Genomic DNA, 26,326 nt, shown 5'->3' on the forward strand with positions numbered 1-26,326 from the left:
TTTTTGTCATCATTTGCGACCCTCATTTTTTTACACTTGAAGTAAACAGAGTGCGTGCCGACGCCATCGTCGGCCTCCGGGTCGAACTATCTGCCAGCAGCACGGCCCCCGCGAAATTCGACTGCGCTTTCAGAGGAAGGCGTTCATTGTTAGCGACGACTCCTTGGTAACGCGGATGAATGCTGCGTGTATTTCACCAGAAGCGTGATGCGTCCGTCTTGTCTCGTCATATTCGCAAGAAAAACTTGGAATTCTCGAGGAAACCTACGCTTGGCGGTCATTTTCCATGTTCACTCGATCCGGTGAATATTTGGAAGTTATTTTATAAATCTTGCATTCACCTAATTTCCGTGTGAAAAGTGTGGGGAAACTGTTGCGACAGCTTTCCGGAAGGTTTTCTTAAAAGTGAAAAATTTCATCATCATTCCCACGACGTATGTCACGCTTGGCATGCGAGTCCCGTGCCCATATTAAGACGTTTATTGCACATTTTAAAAGTTACATGCCAGTATTGTTAAAATTGTGATTTCATGAATTTACAATTGTTTTGAAATAGTAATCTTGCTTTACAATATTTTTGATTGAACAATTTTTATGAAATTTTATTTCATTTCCTTCTTATTTCTTCTATCCATGTCCTGCTCGCCGTTTCTATAATTAGAAAAAGAGAGTTTGAGAGATAAAATTTATTAAAACGCGAGTGGTGAATTCGAAAATAAAAAGTCTAAATTTTGATTTTCCCGGTATGGGCGATCAGGTTTTGACATTCCGGTTGGCCGAAAAAGTTTTCAATAAAACTAGAAATTAATTTTGAATTTTGAATTTCTATCCGGAATGCTGGAAGAACAAAATAAAAATAAAACTGAATCGATCTTAAAATGATCGTAGGAAGAAAAAAAAACTCAGAGGGCCCCTCAGTTCCGCTTAACCCTGGGATAAGGTAGGCTGGACGGGAACCACTCTTCAGACGCCCACCAATTAATTAAAAAGTATGACGCTGGCTTGATAAAAAAGTTAAAATTTGGAAAATAAATAAATTAATTAAATACTCCCGGTGTAAAGGCCGGGAGCAATAAAAAATTTAAAATGCCAGCGCCTAAAAAGTATAATCCCGGTGTAAAAGGCCGGGATAACAAGAAATGATTAGGAGTAAAAGTTAATAAAACGGACTACCGGTGTATAGAGCCGGCAGTCTAAAAAAGATAAAAGCTCCTAAACACAACAGAAAAAAGGGACATACACAAATAAATAAATAAATAACACATGGTTTTATAAAATTTTATTAAAAGGTGGGGTCGTCGTCTTCACTAGAGTTTTGAGGAGAGCAGTTCGTTCCCAAGCCGGGTGGGAGCGCTGGGGTAGTGGGGTATAAAATTTTGCCCGTGACGTGCGAAACTTAAATTTCCCGCGACCATCGGATTGCGTCGGAGATCATAAATTTTGTGATCCTGCCGACGTTGAGTTTTGCAATTCCGAGGTCGCGGAAAACCACCCAATTTTGGGGATCCCAAGCTCCCAGCGCCCCGACCACGAGTGCACTCAAAGAAACCGTGTACCCGCGATCGGCAAGTTGTTGTGCGATGCCAGAATACTTTTGAAATTTTGTTTGCCTGGCTACATCCAAGGCATTCTTCCGGTTCTCAAAGGGCACAGTGACGTCAACAATGACGATTTTTCTACGTCCCTCATCAACGACGACGAGATCGGGCCTGAGGGCAGAATCGATCATAGGTGGTGTGCGATCGACACGGATTTCCACGCCTTCGCGAGGAACCTCTCCGGCGAGTCGATGCAGGATAGCATCGTGTCTGCCCCGCCACGCGCTCGAATGCACCTTACAGTGATCCAAGACGTGCGGCAGGGTTTCACTCTGCCACCCGCATCTCCTACACCGGAGGTCATCTCTAGGACCCCACCTCGTCGCCGCATTCAGAGGGACCACGCCTAAACGTGCCCTGTGCACGAAGCGCCAGTCACAAAATCTAGTATTTGCGCCCGTGCGAAGGAAGTGGTTTGAGAAAGGTGAAGCCGAAATACATTCGAATACCTTGCCCTGATCAGGTTTGGCCAAAAGACGGGCAAGGTATCGTTGTCGCACAGCATCGCGCAACAGCTTACCCAACATGCGCGCTTTGTTTGAAGGAACTCGGATGACGTCAACCTCTCTGCCGTGGGCTGGAATGACGATCTCAAACTCCCTCCTCACGTCACTCCAGTTCCACGACATTCCAATTTTGACAGCCAACCGGCTGGACGCCATTCTCGCGTCTGACCGCAAAGAAGCCACGTCAAAACGATATCGTCCAAACTCCGCGCGCATGCTTCCGGAAAGGTACTCTGCGATATCTCTCTCCTCTGGTTCCCGTCGGGTTCTATTCCTTACGGTCTTTGTTATTGCTGAGTCCACCAGTGCTCTTACCCACGGCTCCCTGGAAGACAGAAGACGAAAAGCATGAGAAACTGTTAATATGTCCACCTGGTCTGCGGTCGGGAAGACGCCCGCGCCCCCCTTCCGCGGATCCAGGTGGCAGATCTCCCACGAGGCTCTTATGGGGAGGTACATCCAATCTTTCAGGGCCCTCTTAACCCGTTTATCCAAAATTTTAAGAGGGCCCTTCCTAACCCTACCTCCCCGGAGGATGAAATCAAGTTTTGTTAATAAAAACATGTTCAGAGCCTCTATTTTTTGCCAGGGCGCCAACAACGACGCGTCCAGCGCGTCGATGTTTTCAATAATTTCTTCGATAAGGCGCCCTGGCGTTTGATCTACATTAAAACCTGTGAGGATCCCAAGATAGTCGTAACTTTCGCCCTCTGCCATCGAGGCTGGTGTCCCGCCCCCCAGACGAAACTCCGTCGCTCTCACTCGCCCCCCGGCGACATGGAGCGTGGCACACTTGCGGGGGTTGAATTTTAACCCGCTCCATGCCGCGATCCGGTCGGCGAGATCCAGCAACTTCATCATCCCGTCTGGCTTCCTGGACACCAGAGCAACGTCGTCTGCGTAGGCAAGAACTGTGATGGGTATGCCGTTAACCCGATAGCCTACATTATCCCTTTGTGCAGCCAGGCTGCGGATCAGGTATTCCATACTTAAATTAAAAAGAATAGGGCTAAGCGGACAACCTTGTTTAACACCCGCTTTTAGCGGTATTGTCTGCGTCTCTCCCTCTACCGTCCTCACTGTCGTGCGTGCCCCGTTATACATTTCAGTAATATTGTTGATTAATTTTTGAGGCACGCCTAATGATTCAATCGATCGAAAAATGTGGTTGTGAGGAACAGAACCAAATGCATTAGAGAGGTCGAGGAAAGAGACGCAGACCTCGCCACGTTTCCTTCGGACTTCTTCTAGAACATTTTGTAAGATAAAATTGTGTTCATAGCAGCCTTCGCGGGGGCCGAATCCCTTTTGTTACATCGACACCCGCCCTGTTTTCTCGGCCCACCCACTTAATCTATCAGCTAGTATTGCAGCATATAATTTAGCTAGGGTGGGCCCTAAAGTTAGTGGGCGCCAGTTATCAATTTCATCCCTGGCGCCCTTTTTGTGGATAAGAATGGTGCGGGTGTCCTTCCAAATGTCTGGGATCCGGCCGAGGTCAAAACAAAATTGAAATATTGTCCGAAGGATGTGGCTTCCTCGGTCCGCATTGCGTAAATCGACGTAGGTGATGTTGTCTTTCCCCGGAGCCGTATTGCTCATCTTGCCCAGCCTTTTCCATATCTCACCAGCTGAGAAAGGTCTTAATAAGAATTCTAAATCATTTTTTTGGCTGGGCATATTAATTTCCACCATGTTCATTGGTTTGGGGAGATCAATAAAATTATCTTTATTAAAAACATTATTAAAGTGATCGAATATTTGACCATCTGTCGATTTGGCAATGCGGAGAGGGGCCCTTCAAAACCTGATCAATGGCACGTTTCTTATTATTTCTGAACAATTGTTGGATTTTGCGAGCCTTTTCCTTCACCTCCTCGTGCCATTCCAAACCGGGTCTAAAAACACGGCGAGCAGGCACGTTACCCGTTCCGAAGTCATTCCCTTCCCTGTTACCATTCAGCTCCCGGTGTTCCCCCTCCTCCTCTTCCAGGGGGGGGTGTCGTGGGACTCTCTCTTCTTCCTCCCCCCCCTCTCTCCTTCTGCCACCACCTCCTTCTCTCCGGGCCGGCTTCTTGTCCGTTATACCCTTGCACCAGGCGGCGACGGCCTCCTCGAACTCTCCCCACCCTTCCTTGCAGGCCGCCTCAATCCTCTGGATCCACCGCCGTTGATCCTCTGGCAGCCCGTCATAGTCCACTGCCACCTGTCTTACGGGAGCGCCATGGATGTTTGCAGGCATCTGTCCACCCCGCTCGTCGTCTCCTCCCTGGGGCCGGTTTGCGAGGTTTTTAGTTCGCGCCGGCCCCGCACGTCGTCGCCTTCGGGGTGGAGCCCTTGTCGGGGGCGGGCTGTTTGCATCCGTCGTCTCCTCGCCCGCCCCATCTCCGTCTCCCTGCAGATGGCAGTCATCGGACAGGCTGCCGCTGCGCCCCGCTGGTGGACTGCGGGGCTGTTCCTCCGCCCCCACCTCTTCTCCGCGACCGCTTTCTTCGCTTACCCGCCCCGGGATATTTAAAACTTGGGGCGGGCTCGCAGTTACGGCGGCCGCGTTGTGTGGGGGACTCTCCTCTGGCGGTGGACTCCGCGCCGGCGCACTCCCTCCTCTTGCCGTCCCTCGACGGGGTTGGCGTCGCGCCGGCCGCCGGCCTGCTCTTCTTGATGCGGGTGAGGAGACTGATGTCGTCGCCGCCGCCGCCGCACCGTCGTCAACTGCCGGACCCGGAGTTTTCCTCGTTGATCTTCTTAATGGAGGTGGTGGCTCCTCATCCATCGACGTAGGGGGAGCACCTTCGGCCACCGTGGTTACACTATTTTCCAGTAAAACAATATTCATATTAGTCTCGGGTTCCTCATCCATTATTATTTCCAATAGATCTCCAACATCTACATTCATACTCTCATTCATACTTATAACACTCACGCTCTCATTCATTCTCTCATTCACGCCCATATCTTGCCCATTTCCTTCATTATTATCAGCCACGGTGGCCACAATGTCGTTCCCATCCCTTCCCTCCCCCTCGGCCAGGCCTACGGGATCTGGTGGTGTCCCCACGCAAGCATTAACGTGTAGTTTGCAAGATCTTAAACTAACAAATTTGTGGAGACACCACATACACTGAAAGAACATTGCAAAATTAGGATGGCTCTTAACATAGTGCTTCTTGCGATCATGATGACTTTTGTATATCACGTAGGTCCTGTGTCTACCATGGTTGTGAGGAGTGAAACAGTGCTTGCATTCAAAACTGTTGCCGAGAGGGACCTGAACAATTACTTCCTCCATCGGAACGGGTAATATGTGCAATAAACTAAAAAACATCATTCCCACGACGTATGTCACGCTTGGCATGCGAGTCCCGTGCCCATATAAGACGTTTATTGATATTCTTTTCAAATACAACGGTATCTCAAAACAAGAGAATTTTACAGATCCCCCCACCTTTCGTGGGGGGGGATGATACAAGAGGGCGACCCACCAAGTGTGGGCCGCCCTAGTAAAGGCATGGATGCTATTACAATTATTTTGTGGCCTCTCACTTAGGGGCCACTTTTCACCGCCGGCCTCGAAGTGAGGCCGGTCGGGAATAGTTTTTGTCTATTGTCCACTTCACACTTTTCACTTCTTCATTTTCACTCAAAATCATTCATTCAGGGAGGAAATAAATCATCTCATTCATTCGGTTTTATTTACAGAGCATTCATTCGTACCACACATACATGCGAGGCGGCCACTTATACCCCGTGGCCGCCCGCTCTTCCATACCTGCGCCGTGGCCACTTATACGCTGTGGCCACGGACGCATTATTCTCCGCCGCGACGTTCTTCTGTCTTGTCTTCCCCGTCCGTCGGCGCGTGGAAGGCCCCCTAGTTCCACGCGCCACCGCTCCACGCCTGCTGTTGCCTGCCTGCAGCCGGTCGCCGAGCGCGTGAAGAGCTCCAGGTCCACGCGCAGCTCTCCTGCGCATGGCTGCTGCTGGCGTCGTCGGCAGGGCGGCGGGGACGGGGAGGGCGGGGGGGAAAGAGGGGCGGAAGCACTCGAGGAGAGATGACATTCCTCGGATGCCGCCGAAGGTAGCCGCATTCTTCTCTTCCACCACTGCCGCCACAGCGGCGGAGACACTCACACTAGCACAACACTTGTCACAAATTTGCCCTGGCATTAGGCCGTTCCCTCCCCTCCGTCGCCGGCGCTGGGGAAAGGGCAACGGAGGGCACCGCCTGACTATCGTGGGAACGGCCTGCAGCGAAGCCGCCGCCGGCGCGCCACTTAAGCGAGACTGCGGCCGGCGGGCGAACTAAAAACTTCGGCGGGCGACACCGCACGATGAAATTGGCCATTTAAATCCCTGGGCGCGCGCGCACGCGGCAATCTCTATTTACACTACGCCTAGGGAACATTAACACGTTCGCCGCGACAACGAAAGACCGTCACGTCAATGCTTACATCGTTGCCGCGACGCACACACACAGAAAACACACTCATGGCCACATCGCGTCACACACGGTGCCGCCCCCGACACAACACATACACTCGAGGATGCTGGGAAACATACACACAATGAAGAAGCGAAAACACAAAATACACACACACACATTGACTGCCCGTGAGCATTCCCTTCACTTAACGCGATATATACAAGAAACATTCACACCATGGCACGCTGCCCCGCCTCCGAGTGAATCGACGCATTGCGGTCACTCTCCGTCGCACTAATTACACTCGGAGGGGGTGCCGTAAATGGAAAGCCGATGCCAGACCGTACTTTTGCATTCACACAACACAAACACACGGGAATCTCACGGGCCCTAACCTAACACGAATATATATACATATGTGAACATGGCTCCTGGCGTCTCGGGCGGTGAGTGGACGTCCTCAGGAGCACATTACACAGGGGCAGGGATCAGAGTGGGTTACGGGAGGGCAAGGGGGGTGTCGCGGTCCCTCGGCGTCCTTAGACTCGGCTCCCCTCGTCCAACGATGGGAGCTCCGTCGTCCGGAACGCCGCTCTCCCCCGACGCCGCGTCGTCCTCGGCGCCTCCCGCTCCAGGCTGCTCCGTGGCGGCGCCTCTGCTCCCTGCCCCTCCTCCGGCGGTGGGTGCGGCAACCCGGATGGGAGTCTCTGCTGGCGGGTACTGGCGGACCCCGGTCATGTGCCCGACGTAAATATCCCGCGACCACTTGATGGCCGCGAGAACCATCTTTCGTCGGGCGCGGCGAATGCGGGATTTAGGGATGTGGAGCCGGGCGAGGAGAGTCATTCTCCCACGTCCAGCTCCCCAGTGCGCCTACCACCAACGCGTCGAGATGGACCTCCATCTTGTAGGCGCACCGGACCCGCATTCGATCGACCAGGGCGGCGTATTTCTCTATCTTCTTCGCCTTCGCTGCTGCCATGGCCTCCGGTCGGTTCTCGAAGGGCACTGTGATGTCGATCACGCCCCTCGGAACCTCCCAGATGACCAAGTCGGGACGCAGCAGCGACTCGTCGCCAGGTACCCGCTGATTCACTCGCACCTCCCATCCTTGCGGTAGCTCAGCGACCAGCAGACGGATGATTTCGTCGTGGCGCCGGGTCCACCCGTCCGCATGCGGCAAGCAGTGGTTCACCACTTGCGGTAGGGTCTCCTCCTGGTGTCCACAGATCCGTCACCGAGTGTCTCTCCTGGCCGCTCCTCTTCTTGCCGCATTCAGGGGGAGAACGTTCAGCCGCGCTCTGTGAATGAAGTGCCAGTTGCAAAACCGGATCCCCACACCTCCCGACACCCAGTGGTTCGAGTCCGGGTGTCGAGAGCTCACCGCTATCACCTTGCCTTGATCCGGTTTCGCGACCAGCGAGCGCCTGAAGCCCTCCCCTATGGCCGCCAAGATGATTCCGTGCAGCCTCCTCCGGGCAGAGGCCGGCACGGTCATCTCTTCCCTCGACGGCGTCACTCGCTGGACGACGATGGCCAACTCCGCCCTGGCGGCGCTCCACGCCCACCGGATGTCCACGAAGCGCCGCAGTTGCCTCGTCGCCGCGCGCACTCTGGTCCAGTGCGATGACGCCGCGATCGTTCCCGTCCCGACGACGTCGTCGGCGGCGCCATTGAGGAAGTCGCACATCGACTCCCTACTCAGCACCGCCGTCCGTTGCGTCCTTCCCGTCCGCCTGCTGATGATGTCCCGCAAGGTGTGCCACGCCACATCCGCGACGCACACGTCCGGACATGTGAGCATCCGGAACGCGTGCACCACGGTGAGCGCATCCCTTCGGGCCGGCAGCGGGACGTAGCCACCCCCTCCCCGGCTCCTGGGGAGGGAGATCATTTCCCGCGCCGCGCGGGTCGGGAGGCACATCCACTTCTTCACCGTGCGCTGCATCTCCTTGTCGAAGTCGTGGACGGCCTTCTTCGGGACAGGGACGATTCTGAGGGGGAATTCGAGACGCGGTGTCTGGAAGACGTGCACCGCGTCCATCTTCTGCCACGGCGCCAAGTCCGATTCGTCGAGCCGCCGGAGATCCTCGAGGATGGAGTCGAGCGCCGTGGCTTGCGCCGCGTTCACTTTCAGGCCGATAGGTGCCCCCAGGTAGGTGTATGAGTCACCTACGCCGAGTGACCTGATGGGAGAGCCGCATATGGGAAAGGGGGTGCGTTGGACACCCCTGGAGCGCTGTGGCGTCGTGCACCGCCAGTCCACGTGTAGCGATGCACACTTCCCCGGATTGAAGGTCAAGCCACAGCACTCGGCGGCCCTTCCCGCGACGTCCAGGAGCGCCGCGAGCGATTCCGCACTCTCCCCCACGAGGACTAAATCGTCCGCGAACGCCAAGACTTTGACGTACGCAGTCCCCATGGGAAAGCCTTGGAGAGTGCGATCCTCCAATGTCGCTCGCAGAACGGGCTCCAGCGCTAGGTTAAAAAGGAGAGGGGAAAGGGGGTCCCCCTGACGAACACCACTCGTCACAGTGATCGAATCCCGCAGCGGCTACCGCCATCGTGGAGCCACGGAGCATGTCCTCGATCACCGTGACGCACTTCACCGGGAGGCCGATCTCGCGGAGTACTCGGAGGATGTGGTCATGGGGCACCGACGGAAAAGCGTCGGCCAAGTCGAGCCACGCGACGGCCACCTGTCCAAAACTCGCCCTCGCGTGCTCTATGGCCGACTGAAGCACAAAGTTGTGCTCCATGCAGCCCTCCGTGGCGGGGATGAAGCCCTTTTGGGTGGGGAACGAAAGGCGCTTCCCACGGAGGGCCCAGGGGAGCATCCGGTCCGCCAGTACGCCCATGAACACTTTGGCCAACGTGTTGGCCAATGAGATCGGCCTCCAATTTCGCACTTCGTGCTCACTCACCCCCTTGTGCAGCAGGGTGACCCGCGTCTCCTTCCACTGCGGGGGCACCCTCCCCAACTCCACACTCCGGTTGAAAATGGCCGCCAGCACCTCGCCATTAGAGTCAACAAACCGGTATGCAGAGTAGGGCACGCCGTCAGGTCCCGGAGCCGACGCCCGCGTCCTCTTCAGCCGGTCGATCACCTTTTCCGGTGTGATCGGAGAGGTGATCTCCCGCTGGCCGCTCCCTCGACGTCCTGGTGGGAACTCCGGGATGAAAGCCGGCCATGGCTGCGTCGGATCGTAGGGGGGGAGGGACGGGTGAAGTGGGCCTTGAGGGAAGCCAGTGGAATTTCACATAGCTTTCCGGTCGGGGCGCAAATCCGCCGGAAAGCTCTTCCTTTCCCGCTGCGGTAGAGTTTTTGGAGGTCTGCAGCGGGCAAAGGGCGGAGGTTGGGCCGGGGGGTCACCGTGGGAAGCCTGGGAGGGGAATTGAACACAGCGGCTGCCGCTGTGACCTCGCTTACGACGGCAAAGAGTGAGTTCGCGTCGTTTGCCGTCTGGAGGTCACGCAGCCACTTCTCCTGTCTTTCACTCAACACCCCCTCCCCTTCGTCGCCTAAGGGTGCGTGTAGGGGCACCAACACCGGGGCTGGGGGGCCGGTGACCCATGTACCGGGGGCCAGCAGTGGGCCGGGGGACTCACTACCCACTGCTGGGGGGGTCTTGGTACATTGGCGGAGGGGGGAAGGGGGCCGCCTGCGTCATCCGTTCGGCCTCCATCCCGTAACGGATCGGCCACTCGGTCTCCTGCGGCCCCCAGGGATAGTAGCCCCGGGCGTGTGGGGGCCAGGCCACTCGGGGCATCACGGGGGGGGGGGGGAACGGGAGCTCGCACAAGAGTTGGAGGACGGTGTTCGGGCACAGGAGGCGGGCCACGCGTCGTCGGATAAGGCGCCGATGGAGGGGGTAATGACGTCACCATTCCCCCTTCTCCGCCTTCTTCTCCTCCTCACTACCTTCCCCTCCGGACGATGCCCTGATTCCACCTGCCGGAGAAAGCGCGGAGGCAGCTTTCGCTCCCTTTGCAGGGAATGCTGGGGCACTTTAGGGGCCGGGAGGGGAGCACCGCGCGCAGCTGCGCCGTTCCGGAAAAGGGCGCGCAGCTGCGCCACTTCACTGGGGGAATACAGCGGCACTGGGGCAGTGGGTGCGAGCTCCCTGTAGGGGCGCATGTCAGGACGCCGTTGAGTAAGGACGGGGGGAGGAGGGGTGGGTAGGGGTTGAGGACGATGAATGGGTGGGGGTGGGGGACGGCGAATGGGAGGCGGTGGGGGGCGTACACTAGGGGAGAGTGGCCTGGCGGGCTCCCTCGTCGTCTGCTCCTCGCGGCGTCGTCTCTTCCTCCTCTTCTTCCGCTCCCGATTCCTCCGCCGCCTTTCCTCGGAGGAAACGCGGAACTGCTCCCACGATGCACCGCGCATGTGGGACCTGCCGCGCTCCTCTTCCGGAAGGGGGATGTCAGAGATCGGACTAAGATCTCTGACGTGGCAGCGGGGGGTGAGGGGGGAGGGGACGGAAGGGGAATACGGTACGAGGGACACTACGGGATCCGCCATCGTGCACTCCGGGCCACGCACTTCGTCCGTGTCCGACACCGGAGCACTCACTTTCCCCACACGCAACTGTTGCGGGGGCAGATGGCTCGTCGCTCTGTGTGCCGACAGACCGATACCGCCACCTGTCCACCACCACAAACCGCTGCATGTCGTCACAATACCTTGTCGGCGACACCAGGACGTCCGACAACGCCCCCTGGGGCGGTACCGATCCGTCCTCCAGGGAGCCACCACACAGGGGAGGGGAAACACGCGGCGACATCGGGCCGTCCAGCGCTTCGTCTCGGCGCGGCTGCGCACCGTCCTCCGAGACGACACTCACATTAACACTCACTCGCACGAGGCGACGCCAGGCCGTAGACGCAGCTGGGGGTGACTGCGGAGCCTTGGGAGTGGGGGAGACGCGGTTGGGGGAGGGAGATTGTCGGGAGGAACACAATCTCCGGGGATGATGCACGGACGCTAGGGCAACGTTCCGTGACACCAGGGGCCAGGGGGAGGGGGCGGGGCAACACTGGGTCATGCACTGCGGGGGCGCTGTCAATGTCGACGATAAGGTTGTCCGACGACGCACACGCAGGGGCGGATCCCTAGGGAGCACTTATGGGGGAGGGGTGGCGGAGACGGGGGGAGGCGAGGAAGGCGGGAGATCGGATCGGGGGCGAAGCGAGGGCTCGTGGATCCCACGACCCGGCACTCCATTCCTCTTCCAGCGTCCTCCGCCACGACCGGGTAATGCTCCCAGCGGAGTCCATTGCGGGAAGCAGCGACGGAGAGGGCTGGAGGTCGGGGGGGGGGGCGTAGGGAACGTCGCGAGGGCGCCTCTCCTTCACCTTCCGACGAGTCCGTTGGGCGACGGGCGGGGTTGGCTTCTCGGCCATGAGGGGAGGGATAGGGGGAGCGACTGTCTCGGATGGGCTTACCACTGGTGGGGGCCAGTGAGACACGTCGCGGGGCAATCCAGGGCAAGGTACAACACTCACAATCCAGGGGCAGGCACGTCACGGCGATATCCAGGGAAAAACACACACACTCATTCCAATATGGCACAGGCACCGTATCCAAACTCCTCCCACGCGGCGTTGATCACAATAAAGCGTTTATTGAATATTTCTGCAAATACATGAGAATCTCAAAACATGAGTAGTTGACAAATCCCCTCACCTTTCGTGGGAGAGGATGATACAAGAGGGCGACCCACAAAGTGTGGGCCGCCCTAGTAATGCCATTGAAGCTATTACAATTATTTTGTGGCCCCTCACTTAGGGGCCACTTTTCACCGCCGGCCTCGAAGTGAGGCCGGTCGGGAATAGTTTTTATGTCTATTGTCCACTTCACTGTTTTCACTTCTTCATTCTTCACTCAAAATCATTCATTCAGGGAAAAATGAATCAACTCATCCATTCGGTTTTATTTACAGATCATTCATTCGTACCAAACACACATGCGAGGCGGCCACTTATACCCCGTGGCCGCCCGCTCTTTCATACCTGCGCCGTGGCCACTTATACGCTGTGGCCACGGACGCATTATTCTCCGCCGCGACGTTCTTCTGTCTTCTCTTCCCCGTCCGGAGGCGCGTGGAAGGCCCCCTAGTTCCACGCGCCACCGCTCCACGCTGCCTGCAGCCGGTCGCCGAGAGCGCGCAGAGTCCCCAGGTCCACGCGCAACTCCTCTGCGCATGGCTGCTGCTGGCGTCGTCGGCAGGGCGGCGGGGACGGGGAGGGCGGGGGGGAAAGAGGGGCGTAAGCACTTGAGGTGAGGCGACATTCCTCGGATGCCGCCGAAGGCCGCCGCATTCTTCTCCTCCCCCACTTCCGCCGCAGCGGCGGAGAGACACTCACACTAACACAACACTCACACACATTTGCCCTGGCATTAGGCCGCTCCCTCCCCTCCGTCACTGGCGCTTGGGAAAGGGCAACGGAGGGGAACACCTGCCTATCGTGGGAACGGCCTGCAGCGAAGCCGTCGCCGGCGCGCCACCTGCCCGAAACTGCGGCCGGCGGGCGAACTAAAAACTTCGGCGGGCGACACCGAACGATGAAATTGGCCATTTAAATCCCTGGGCGCGCGCACGCGGCAATCTCTATTTACACTACGCCCAGGGAACATTCACACGTTCGCCGCGACAACGAAAGACCGTCACGTCGATGCTTACATCGTTGCCGCGACGCACACACACAGAAAAACACACTCATGGCCACATCGCGTCACACACGGTGCCGCCCCCGACACAACACATACACTCGAGGATGGTGGGAAACATACACACAATGAAGAAGCGAAAACACAAAATACACACACACACACATTGACTGCCCGTGAGTATTCCCTTCACTTCACGCGATATATACAAAAAACATTCACACCATGGCACGCTGCCCCGCCTCCGAGTGAATCGACGCATTGCGGTCACTGTCCGTCGCACTATTTACACTCGGAGGGGGTGCCGTAAATGGAAAGTCGATGCCAGACCGTACTTTCGCATTCACACAACACAAACACACGGGAATCTCACGGGCCCTAACCTAACACGAATATATATACATACCGTAAAACGGCCTGACTTTACCCCAAGCGGCCTGACTTTTCCCCACCCTGTCAACAATGTTTCATTTCATAGAAATGGATACTATGTTGTCAATTGGGAGGGGTTTTTTATTTTTCTTGGATTCTTTGGCAACACTGCAAGACATTAAAATGCTTTTCCAGTAGTCTTGCATGTTCTAGTGAAGGGTGCTGTTGATTTTGTGAGGAGGGTTTTTTGTGGTACTTAAGTTTATATGTAAAAAGTTGCTGATTGTCGGCCTCCTAGACGCTTCCAGAAGTTGAGTTATGTATTTTTTTACTCAAAATTTGCCATAGATCAGCTGCATAAATCATATTTTTGTTCACATCAATCAGGAAGAATTATATTAGGAAGTTTCTGGGACAACGTACCTTTTCAGAGAAATCCGGAATGACTTCACCCCAGACATATTCTTCGGGAAAAGTCACATAGTTTCTCATTTCATGGGAATGTTCAATGTTTTATCGTAAAATTACTGTTGAATTTGAGTTTTCTGTTTTCCTTTCCCCTGCCATGTCCTTACACTTTATTTTCGTTCATTTTTGGTGTAGGTTGTAAAATGCGCTCTAAATATAAAAGAAAGCCAGGAGCCTAGTCTTAAAGTTGATACTTTCTAACATATAAACTCTTTAAATACTCATATGATGTTTCATTTCTCCAAAAATCTTTTCTTGTGTGTGTTACAATAGGAATAAAATGTTGGGGAAAAGTCACCCGATTCCCACCTGACTTTGCTCCAACGATATTGAAAAACAAAAAAAAATATTTTGAATACTTTACTGGTCTAAAAAGGTGATTTTCAGAAACTGTAAAATATCAACAATCTAACCTGAAAGAAATAAAAATTTAAAAAAAAATTTCAAGCAATTTAAACAAAAAATGAAGTGAGGAGTCAAAATATTTGGGGCAAAGTCAGGCCGTTTTACGGTATGTGAACATGGCTCCTGGCGTCTCGGGCGGTGAGTGGACGTCCTCAGGAGCACATTACACAGGGGCAGGGATCAGAGGGGGTTACGGGAGGGCAAGGGGGGTGTCGCGGTCCCTCGGCGTCCTTAGACTCGGCTCCCCTCGTCCAACGATGGGAGCTCCGTCGTCCGGAACGCCGCTCTCCCCCGACGCCGCGTCGTCCTCGGCGCCTCCCGCTCCAGGCTGCTCCGTGGCGGCGCCTCTGCTCCCTGCCCCTCCTCCGGCGGTGGGTGCGGCAACCCGGATGGGAGTCTCTGCTGGCGGGTACTGGCGGACCCCGGTCATGTGCCCGACGTAAATATCCCGCGACCACTTGATGGCCGCGAGAACCATCTTTCGTCGGGCGCGGCGAATGCGGGATTTAGGGATGTGGAGCCGGGCGAGGAGAGTCATTCTCCCACGTCCAGCTCCCCAGTGCGCCTACCACCAACGCGTCGAGATGGACCTCCATCTTGTAGGCGCACCGGACCCGCATTCGATCGACCAGGGTGGCGTATTTTTCGATCTTCTTCGCCTTCGCTGCTGCCATGGCCTCCGGTCGGTTCTCGAAGGGCACTGTGATGTCGATCACGTGGATCACGCCCCTCGGAACCTCCCAGATGACCAAGTCGGGACGCAGCAGCGACTCGTCGCCAGGTACCCGCTGATTCACTCGCACCTCCCATCCTTGCGGCAGCTCAGCGACCAGCAGACTGATGATTTCGTCGTGGCGCCGGGTCCACCCGTCCGCATGCGGCAAGCAGTGGTTCACCACATGCGGCAAGGTCTCCTCCGCGTGTCCATAGACCCGGCACCGAGTGTCTCTCCTGGCCGCTCCTCTTCTTGCCGCATTCAGGGGGAGAAGGTTCAGCGGCGCTCTGTGAATGAAGCGCCAGTCGCAAAACCGGATCCCCACTCCTCCCGACACCCCACCCGAAGCCCGGGATCCCAGACCCCCCAGGAGTCCCATCGCCTTGCCCGGGAACCCGCTCCCCTGAAATACCCCCAAGGTGCATACAGTGCTTCGATCCCCGGCTGGCCAGCCAAACCCCCCCAGACTAGGGAAAATCCCCGGGATCTCCCGTCGTTCCCCCTCGGTGGGGAACCCCATGCATTGAAACTTTAACTATATTGAGAAATGGATACTAGTGACCGGGAGATGGAGGATTCCGATGCAGAAAAGGCATTCGGGAGGTCCTCACTTCTCATGAGGACCCCCCCAAACGAAAATGTGGAGACGCCTAGTAATGAGAAAAGAGATAGGCAGGGTAGTGAGGAACCAGATGGAAACACGCCCAAGCGAAGGGAAGTAACCACCGAGGACAACTCTGAAATGGCAGTAAGCGAAGAGATCCTGGAGAGTTATGGAAAGATTAGAAGCCTGCTGGAGCAGATCCAAAATTCATTGAAAAGTCAGCACAAGATTGGAAAGTTGAATAAAACTAACTTGGAGGAGCACTTTAAAAGGATCAGAGAAATAGACAACATTACCCTCAAGATGGCCTTAAATAATGCAAAATTAGAAGGTAGGACTGAAGAGAGGAAAGAAATTGTGAATCTAATAAACGAAAATAAAATCGCAATGCCGGCTATGAAGCCCAAATCCTTCTCTGAAATTACTCAATCACAGGTTACGGTGCAGAGACCTAAAGTTTCTGGAGTAACGGTGCCACTGAAACCTGCTCCGCAACTCGTAATTATTAAACAGTCGAATAAAGAATCTAGTAAGGAACTTCAGGAACTCTTGAAGAAGACGGTGACGCCAGCAGAGTTAGGTGTAAACGTGAAGAGAAGCAGAAATGTCGAAAGAGGAATTTTAGTGGAGTTAGAAAAAGAAACACACATCGATAGAATGTTAAATAGTGAAATACTAAAATCTAAAGGTTTCATAGTTGAGAGAATAGAAAAAAGAAGACCGCAGGTGATGCTCTACGACGTTCCGAAACACCTCTCACCCGACGTTGTAATAGACAAGCTTTACAAACAAAACATAGGATTGATGATGCTAGAACCAGAATTCAAGAATAACTTCAAGAAGGTGCACCAGTTAAAATCCAACGACGCAGAGAAGGAGCATTGGATCTTTGAGTGCTCTATGGAAATAAGACACATTCTTATAGAGAAGGAGAAATTATACCTCGAATGGCATTGCTGCAAAATAAAAGACTATATTACAGTCTTAAGGTGCTACAAATGCCAGGCATACGGCCATAAGACCTCTGCTTGCAGGAAACCAGAAGATGTGTGTGCACATTGTGCAGGAAACCATAAGCTTGAAGACTGCACCGGCAAAGAGAAGCCACCGAAATGCCACCACTGCTCTTCGGCAGAGAAACAAGCAGAGCATCGATCTGGGGACAGAAACTGTCCGTTCTTTAAAATGGCTAGAGACAAGGAGTGTGAACGGCTTGGATATGGAGGCACGCCCCCATAAACTAAAAATAGGACAAATCAACGCTGGTAGGAGTCATGCAGCTACAGCTAACCTCGAAACATTATCTAAAGATCTGAACATCGATGTATTGATGGTGCAGGAACCATACGCAGTACACGGTAACGTCCCATTCTCCAGCGGCGTAGTACTAAAATCGCCAAACGCCGAGTGCATATGGGCCTGCATCATAAACAACAATGCCAGCGTTAAAACAACATTAATTTCACAATTCAGCAATTCAAACACAGTGACTGCAATCATAAAAATTGAGGATAAAGAAATCCTACTCATAAACAGCTACTTTCAATTCAGTGAGGAAATTGAACCATATCTAAACGAAATTGAAAGAGCACTTCGAGCTTATCCCAATCACAAGGTGATTCTAGCATGTGATGCGAATGCTAAATCGACAATGTGGTTTGACGTAAAAAGTGACGACCGCGGAATTAAGCTCGAAGATTTTATTGTTTTTAATAATTTGACAATTGAAAATGAATTAACTGAATTAACGACCTACGAGAGTCCGAATGGTTTCACGACCAACATTGATGTAACCTTATCAAAAGGCTTAAATAATTACATCAATAATTGGAACGTTCTAGATGAGGAAACGTTGAGCGATCACCGACTCATCACCTTCGAACTTCTCTACGAAAAACAGCAATCCAGTGTCCAATTCAACAATAACAGTTACAACGTCAGGAAAGCAAACTGGGCAGAATTTGAAGAGATAATAACAAGCAGTGGTAACGATTTAAAAAGCAACCTTAAAGTGTCAACGTTGACAAAGTTAATACTAGATGCGAGTAAAAAGTCGATTCCTCAAAAAAGGGCTAATAACAGAAACGTACCCTGGTGGAGCAAAAAGCTCACTAATTTGAGAATAAATTGCAAAAAGTTAAGGAAGAAGTATAGAGAAAAACAGAGAATCGAAGCTCATAATTTAGAGATCTGGAAGAGTGAGTATACGAATGCAAGAACCAAATACACAAACGAAATTAAAAAGGCAAAAAAAGAAAGCTGGGAAAGATTTGTTACTAAAGGAAACGATGACCCCTGGGGATGTGCCTATAAGGTTTTAAGAAAGAGAAAAACGACACCCGTGCCAAGTACTCTGATGAAGCCAGATGGTGAATTTACAAAAAGTGTGCAAGAAACCTCCAAGCTGTTGCTGGAAACGCTCCTACCTTCCGACTATAACACTCACGAAACCATAGAACAAAGAAGAATACGGAAAATCACCGAAAATGAAACTAACAGCAGGCAAAGAGGCAACGCCCTTCAGACAAAGTGACCTTAACGAAATAATTAAAGGCCTAAGTAATAAAAAAGCCCCGGGGCACGACGGTATTAAGTGTGAAATGATAAAACACGCGTATCCACATCTAAGAAACGAAATGTTAACCTTATTCAACAACTTATTAGAAAATGAAACTTTCCCGGCTGAATGGAAAAAAGGGATCCTAAAAATCTTCCCAAAGCCTAATAAAAATCCCCAGAACCCCAAGGCATATAGACCAATTACTCTACTGCCAGTACTAGGAAAGGTGTTTGAAAAATTACTAGCAGGAAAAATAAACGAAGAGCTGGGCATGCAGGAATATTTCAATCCACATCAATACGGATTCAGAAGAGGAAAAGGAACGGTCAACGCAATTGAAAAAGCCATATCTATTACCAGAAACTCCTCCCAGAAATACGTACTTGGTATTTTCTTAGATATTTCAGGGGCTTTTGACAACGCCTGGTGGCCCATGATTTTAAATGAACTACGGACACAGGAATGTACGAAGAATGTTTTTAACATAACCATTGATTATTTTACAAATAGGTGGACGGAGCTAAACATGAACGGAGTAACTGCTGGGAAAACACTATCAAAAGGCTGCCCACAGGGATCCGTTCTTGGTCCCCTATTTTGGTTAATTTTATTCAATGACTTTTTTAAGATAGAACTCCCTCCAGATACAGAAATTGTAGCTTACGCAGACGACGCGCTGGTGGTAATTAAAGGGGAAAACCGCAGAGAAATTGAAGAAAAAGGAACACTTGCACTTGAAAAAATTACTCTGTGGGGAAAAAACAAAAAACTGAGTTTTTCACAAGAAAAGAGTGAATGTACTCTGTTAAAAGGAAAACTAAAACGTAAACCTATAGTCAAAATGAACGGACTAACGCTAAAATATAATACCAAAGTTAAGTACTTAGGAGTAATTATAACCGAAGGATTGAAATTCAGCGACCACTATGAGTACATAACCAATAAAATTAAAGACATTTTTACAAAACTAAGAAGACTCGCCAAGGAAAATAACGGCTACACTTGCGCATCGCTTAGAAAACTGTACAAAGGAATCGCAGAACCGATCATACTATACGCATGTGAGGCATGGGGGAAGAAATTCAAATAAGAGGAAAAAGCAGAGAACAACTCATGAGAGCGCAAAGATTTGCACTTCTCACTGTCACCAAAGCTTATCGTACAGTCTCCACAGAAGCCCTATGTGTTCTTGCAGGCTGCATACCAATCGATCTAATGATTGAAGAAAGAATGTTAATCTTCAAAGATAAAAAGACAAACACTGATAGCGCCCTTCAAAGAAGAAATCACAGGAAAGCAATAACAACCAAATGGCAGAGTCGCTGGGAGAACTCCACTGTTGGGAGGGACACTTACTCATTCTTTGATAATGTCCAGGAAAGAGCCCAAAGAAAAGGGACGGATCTGACTCACGTGACCGTACAATTCTTCACTGGTCATGGTGATTTCAATATGAAGTTGCACCAATTTAAACTTGTAGAAAATGAGAAATGCACTTTCTGCAAAGAAGAAAATGAAACCGCTTGGCACCTGCTGGCAAATTGCAGAAAATTAACGGAAATAAGAAATGCATTGACTCTAAAATTACATGAAAATAATCTCAACATGAACAAAAAAGAAATACTTCAGCCAAGCGTCTATAAAACAACGAAAATGACAATGAATCAAATACTCGCCGCAAAGAAAAATTATGAAAATGAAAGTGAAACTCACACAAGCCTAAGCCGATCCCAATGATCCTTTTTTTAAGGTGAGGGGGACACTCACCCGGCGAAAGCCGGGGCAAACAAATCTTGCTTTAAACGCAAAAACAACAATAAAAATCGGCAAAATAATGAAAAGGCTTAGAAAAGCGGCCCCTGGGAGATAAGTAAATTACTTGAAACCCAGGGGGGTGGAGGAGGGTCCGCGGGGGCTTTGCCCCCACTGAGTGTCCTCCCGACACCCAGTGGTTCGAGTCCGGGTGTCGAGAGCTCACTGCTATCACTTTTCCTTGATCCGGCTTCGAAACCAGCGAGCGCCTGAAGCCCTCCCCCATGGCCGCCAAGATGATTCCGTGCAGCCTCCTCCGGGCAGAGGCCGGCACGGTCATCTCTTCCCTCGACGGCGTCACTCGCTGGACGACGATGGCCAACTCCGCCCTGGCGGCGCTCCACGCCCACCGGATGTCCACGAAGCGCCGCAGTTGCCTCGTCGCCGCGCGCACTCTGGTCCAGTGCGATGACGCCGCGATCGTTCCCGTCCCGACGACGTCGTCGGCGGCGCCATTGAGGAAGTCGCACATCGACTACCTACTCAGCACCGCCGTCCGTTGCGTCCTTCCCGTCCGCCTGCTGATGATGTCCCGCAAGGTGTGCCACGCCACATCCGCGACGCACGCGTCCGGACATGTGAGCATCCGGAACGCGTGCACCACGGTGAGCGCATCCTTGCGGGCCGGCAGCGGGACGTAGCCACCCCCTCCCCGGCTCCTGGGGAGGGAGATCATTTCCCGCGCCGCGCGGGTCGGGAGGCACATCCACTTCTTCACCGTGCGCTGCATCTCCTTGTCGAAGTCGTGGACGGCCTTCTTCGGGACAGGGACGATTCGGAGGGGAAATTCGAGACGCGGTGTCAGGAAGACGTGCACCGCGTCTATCTTCTGCCACGGCGCCAAGTCCGATTCGTCGAGCCGCCGGAGATCCTCGAGGATGGAGTCGAGCGCCGTGGCGGGCGCCACGTTGACTTTCAGGCCGATCGGTGCCCCCAGGTAGGTGTATGAGTCACCTACGCCGAGCGACCTGATGGGAGAGCCGCAGATGGAAAAGGGGGTGCGTTGAACACCCCTGGAGCGCTGTGGCGTCGTGCATCGCCAGTCCACGTGTAGCGATGCATACTTCCCCGGATTGAAGGTTAAGCCACAGCACTCGGCGGCCCTTCCCGCGACGTCCAGGAGCACCGCGAGCGATTCCGCACTCCCCCCCACGAGGACTAAATCGTCGACGTACGCCAAGACTTTGACGTACGCAGTCCCCATGGGAAAGCCTTGGAGAGTGCGATCCTCCAATGTCGCTCGCAGAACGGGCTCCAGCGCAAGGTTAAAAAGGAGAGGGGAAAGGGGGTCCCCCTGACGAACACCACTCGTCACAGTGATCGAATCCGTGACTCCACCCGCAGCGGCTACCGTCATCGTGGAGCCACGGAGCATGTCCTCGATCACCGTGACGCACTTCACCGGGAGGCCGATCTCGCGGAGCACTCGGAGGATGTGATCATGGGGCACCGACGGAAAAGCGTCGGCCAAGTCGAGCCACGCGACGGCCACCTGTCCAAAACTCGCCCTCGCGTGCTCTATGGCCGACTGAAGCACAAAGTTGTGCTCCATGCAGCCCTCCGTGGCGGGGATGAAGCCCTTTTGGGTGGGGAACGAAAGGCGCTTCCCACGGAGGGCCCAGGGAAGCATCCGGTCCGCCAGTACGCCCATGAACACTTTGGCCAACGTGTTGGCCAATGAGATCGGCCTCCAATTACGCACTTCGTGCTCACTCCCCCCCTTGTGCAGCAGGGTGACCCGCGTCTCCTTCCACTGCGGGGGCACCCTCCCCAACTCCACACACCGGTTGAAAATGGCGGCCAGCACCTCGCCATTAAAGTCAACACGCCGGTATGCGGAGTAGGGCACGCCGTCAGGTCCCGGAGCCGACGCCCGCGTCCTCTTCAGCCGGTCGATCACCTCTTCCGGTGTGATCGGAGAGGTGATCTCCCGCTCGCCGATCCCTCGACGTCCTGGTGGGAACTCCGGGATGAAAGCCGGCCATGGCTGCGTCGGATCGTAGGGGGGGGAGGGACGGGTGAAGTGGGCCTTGAGGGAAGCCAGTGGGATTTCACATAGCTTTCCGGTCGGGGCGCAAATCCGCCGGAAAGCTCTTCCTTTCCCGCTGCGGTACAGTTTTTGGAGGTCTGCAGCGGGCAAAGGGCGGGGGTTGGGCCGGGGGGTCACCGTGGGGAGCCTGGGAGGGGGGTTGAACACAGCGGCTGCCGCTGTGACCTCGCTTACGACGGCAAAGAGTGAGTTCGCGTCGTTTGCCGTCTGGAGGTCACGCAGCCACTTCTCCTGTCTTTCACTCAACACCCCCTCCCCTTCGTCGCCTAGGGGTGTGTGTAGGGGCACCAACACCGGGGCTGGGGGGCCGGTGACCCATGTACCGGGGGCCAGCAGTGGGCCGGGGGACTCACTACCCACTGCTGGGGGGGGCTTGGTACATCGGCAGAGGGGGGAAGGGGGCCGCCTGCGTCATCCGTTCGGCCTCCATCCCGTAACGGATCGGCCACTCGGTCTCCTGCGGCCCCCAGGGATAGTTGCCCCGGGCGTGTGGGGGCCAGGCCACTCGGGGCATCACGGGGGGCGGGGGGGGGGGGGGACGGGAGCTCGCACGAGAGTAGGAGGACGATGTTGGGGCACAGGAGGCGGGCCACGCGTCGTCGGAGAAGGCGCCGATGGAGGGGGTAATGACGTCACCATTCCCCCTTCTCCGCCTTCTTCTCCTCCTCACTACCTTCCCCTCCGGACGATGCCCTGATTCCACCTGCCGGAGAAAGCGCGGAGGCAGCTTTCGCTCCCTTCGCAGGGAATGCTGGGGCACTTTAGGGGCCGGGAGGGGAGCACCGCGCGCAGCTGCGCCGTTCCGGAGAAGGGCGCGTAGCTGCGCAACTTCACTGGGGGAAAACAGCGGCACTGGGGCAGTGGGTGCGAGCTCCCTGTAGGGGCGCATGTCTGGACGCCGTTGAGTCAGGACGGGGGGAAGGGGGGTGGGTAGGGGTTGAGGACGATGATTGGGAGGGAACGGGGGACGGCGAATGGGAGGCGGTGGGGAGCGGACACTAGGGGAGAGTGGCCTGGCGGGCTCCCTCGTCGTCTGCTCCTCGCGGCGTCGTCTCTTCCTCCTCTTCGTCCGCTCCCGATTCCTCCGCCGCCTTTCCTCGGAGGAAACGCGGAACTGCTCCCACGATGCACCGCGCATGTGGGACCTGCCGCGCTCCTCTTCCGGAAGGGGGATGTCAGAGATCGGACTAAGATCTCTGACGTGGCAGCGGGGGGTGAGGGGGGAGGGGACGGAAGGGGAATAGGGGACGAGGAACACCTCGGGATCCGCCATGGTGCACTCCGGGCCACGCACTTCGTCTGTGTCGGAAACCGAAGCACACACACTTTCCCCACAGGCAACACTTGCGGAGGCAGGTGGCTCGCCGGTCTGTGTGCCGACAGACCGATAACGCCACCTGTCCACCACCAAAAACCGCTGCGTGTCGTCACAAAACCTTGTCGGCGACGCCAGGCCGTCCGACAACGCCCCCTGGGGCGGTACCGATCCGTCCTCCAGGAAGCCACTACACAGGGGAGGGGTAACACGCGGCGACACCGGGCCGTCCTGCGCTTCGTCTCGGCGCGGCTGCGCACCGTCCTCCGAGACGACACTCACACCAACACTCTCACTCGCACGAGGCGACGCCAGGCCGTCCATCGTAGACGCAGCTGGGGATGACTGCGGAGCACTGAGAGTGGGGGAGACGCGGTTGGGGTAGGGAGATTGTGTCGGGAGGAACACAATCTCCGGGGATGATGCACGGACGCTAGGGCAACGTTCCGTGACACCTGGGGCCAGGGGGAGGGGGCGGGGCAACACTGGGTCATGCACTGCGGGGGCGCTGTCAATGTCGACGATAAGGTCGTCCGACGACGCACTCGCAGGGGCGGATCCCGAGGGAGCACTTATGGGGGAGGGGAGGCGGAGACGGGGGGTGGCGAGGAAGGCGGGAGATCGGGTCGGGGGCGAAGCGAGGGCTCGTGGATCCCACGACCCGGCACTCCATTCCTCTTCCAGCGTCCTCCGCCAGGACCGGGTAATGCTCCCAGCGGAGTCCATTGCGGGAAGCAGCGACGGGGAGGCCTGGGAGTCGGGAGGGGCGTAGGGAGCGTCACGAGGGCGATGCACTCCCCTCTCCTTCGCCTTCCGGCGAGTCCGCTGGGCGACGGGCGGTGTTGTCATGCTGGGAGGGCGGGAAGTTGGCGCGCGGGAAGCACGTGGCGGGGAACCACGCGGCGAGGGACCACGTGGCGGGGGACCACGTGCTTAGCAACAGCCGAACGGTGCACGCTACGTGCACCAAAGTTGCTCGGGCTGTTGCTAACACTGAGGCAAACACACACACAAAAGCACAACACTCTATCTCACACACAACTAAACATTTTTACGGAAAACCGCTCCAACTTCCGGCGCCACTGGCAGGCGCCACCGGGGTCTTGGCGAGTCGAACTCGCGGCCAGTAGCACCAAACACTTCTTCTTTCCCTCCCAAAATTTCTCGGGTGTGCCGGCACACACACCCGAGAAAAACGGCCCCCCCGAATTTTGGCGCCTTTTTCTAAAATCCGCAATTTGCGAGAAATCGGCACCAAAATCGGGCAGAGGGGGGCTGGTTAACACTCAAGTACTCGACCAAAGTGGCCGGAAACAACTCTTCGCGGTTACGGCACAACCGCGATTTGAAAATTTCCGGCTCGCGGCGGACGCGCGAGTCCGACGAAACGGCAGGCACTTCTGGCGGGCAGGGATGAGCCGGTGAACCTCAGCGCCGTCGGTGTCCCGGGAGCTCTCTGCAGGCACGTCCGCTCTCTTCGAGACTACACTTTGATCTTAGCCACAAGGCCGAGAAGCGATAATTAATCAATTTTTCCGGGGTTCCGGGACGGTTTTTCGGGTATTTTGCGTGATGAGGTCGGATGCTGCGGCGGTGGTGTGCGGCGAGAGTTTTTGAGGCGAGGAACGGTCTCGGAATGGCGAATTTTAGGCGTGAGAACGTGGAAAAATACGCACGAAAGTGTTTGGTGGAGACTCCGGGAGTTTTGGTGTCGTCGGCGGGTCCGGGAGAGTCGTAGGAGCGTCGCGGACGTAACGGACGCGGGCCGTTTTCCGGACCTTCGGTGCCATCTGTCGTGTGGGATCGCAGCGTCCTTCGTGGGCCGTCCTGCGTTCGCTTCCCGGGGGAATGCTTTCGTCCCGGGAAATTCCCAAAGAAATTGCGAAAAATGCCCTTTCCGGGGAATTTCCGGGACTCGAAAAAGTCACTCACAATCGTCCAGAAAACGTCAATAAAAACGATGAGAGAGCATTATCCTACTCACTCGAGTCATGTATTTTCTTTCGAAATGCTAAAATTCCGGGGAATCAGACTTAAAACTGCTTAAAAAGTCCTCTCTGGGGAATCTGATTCAAAGCTGCTTAAAAAGTCCTCTCCGGGGACTGGAAAAAATTTCCAAAATCGTCAGCAATGGCTGGAATACTGGAAGAAGGATGTTTTTGCAAAAAATATCGGCATGAAATGCAACTCTCCGAAAGAAAGCAATTCACGGTTTGATTGGACACCTGTTTTTCGTCATCATTCGCGACCCTCATTTTTTTACACTTGAAGTAAACAGAGTGCGTGCCGACGCCATCGTCGGCCTCCGGGTCGAACTATCCGCCAGCAGCACGGCCCCCGCGAAATTCGACTGCGCTTTCAGAGGAAGGCGTTCATTGTTGGCGACGACTCCTTAGTAACGCGGATGAATGCTGCGTGTATGTCACCAGAAGCGTGATGCGGCCGTCTTGTCTCGTCATATTCGCAAGAAAAACTTGGAATTCTCGAGGAAACCTACGCTTGGCGGCCATTTTCCATGTTCATTCGATCCGGTAAATATTTGGAAGTTATTTTATAAATAGTGCATTCACCTAATTTCCGTGTGAAAAGTGTGGGGAAACTGTTTCGACAGCTTTCCGGAACGTGTTCTTAAAAGTGAAAAATCTCATCATCATTCCCACGACGCACAGTGGGATAGAATCGAAAAAAGCTGGCCAAAAGTCGCTGGAGTCTAAAGAATTGGTAAATTAACGAAACTTTTTACAAATTGTGTATTGTAAAAATACAATTGAACTTATTTAGGATTATGTAGGCCACAATATTGTTTAGAAGGGCGATAACAATTAAAA

General features: G+C 54.3%; 3 protein-coding genes across 3 annotated transcripts; all 3 read right to left on the reverse strand.

Moving 5' to 3' along the window:
* Positions 1 to 1,396: 1,396 nt before the first annotated feature.
* LOC124160638 (uncharacterized protein T26G10.4-like) lies at positions 1,397 to 3,091 on the reverse strand. The gene has a single exon (XM_046536588.1). The coding sequence runs from the start codon at positions 3,089 to 3,091 to the stop codon at positions 1,397 to 1,399; it is 1,695 nt and encodes a 564-aa protein (XP_046392544.1).
* Positions 3,092 to 7,761: 4,670 nt separating this feature from the next.
* Positions 7,762 to 8,949, reverse strand: LOC124160699 (uncharacterized protein T26G10.4-like). Its single transcript, XM_046536717.1, has one exon. The coding sequence runs from the start codon at positions 8,947 to 8,949 to the stop codon at positions 7,762 to 7,764; it is 1,188 nt and encodes a 395-aa protein (XP_046392673.1).
* Positions 8,950 to 14,948: 5,999 nt separating this feature from the next.
* On the reverse strand, positions 14,949 to 15,536 carry LOC124160773. The gene has a single exon (XM_046536841.1). The coding sequence runs from the start codon at positions 15,534 to 15,536 to the stop codon at positions 14,949 to 14,951; it is 588 nt and encodes a 195-aa protein (XP_046392797.1).
* Positions 15,537 to 26,326: the final 10,790 nt, after the last annotated feature.

Source organism: Ischnura elegans, chromosome 1 (assembly GCF_921293095.1).
Source record: "Ischnura elegans chromosome 1, ioIscEleg1.1, whole genome shotgun sequence".
NCBI lineage: Eukaryota > Metazoa > Arthropoda > Insecta > Odonata > Coenagrionidae > Ischnura > Ischnura elegans.

What these genes read in the sequence shown, in the direction of transcription:
- LOC124160638 (XM_046536588.1), bottom strand. Translation starts at nt 3,091, where the DNA reads ATGGAATACCTGATCCGCAGCCTGGCTGCACAAAGGGATAATGTAGGC.
- LOC124160699 (XM_046536717.1), bottom strand. Translation starts at nt 8,949, where the DNA reads ATGGGGACTGCGTACGTCAAAGTCTTGGCGTTCGCGGACGATTTAGTC.
- LOC124160773 (XM_046536841.1), bottom strand. Translation starts at nt 15,536, where the DNA reads ATGGGACTCCTGGGGGGTCTGGGATCCCGGGCTTCGGGTGGGGTGTCG.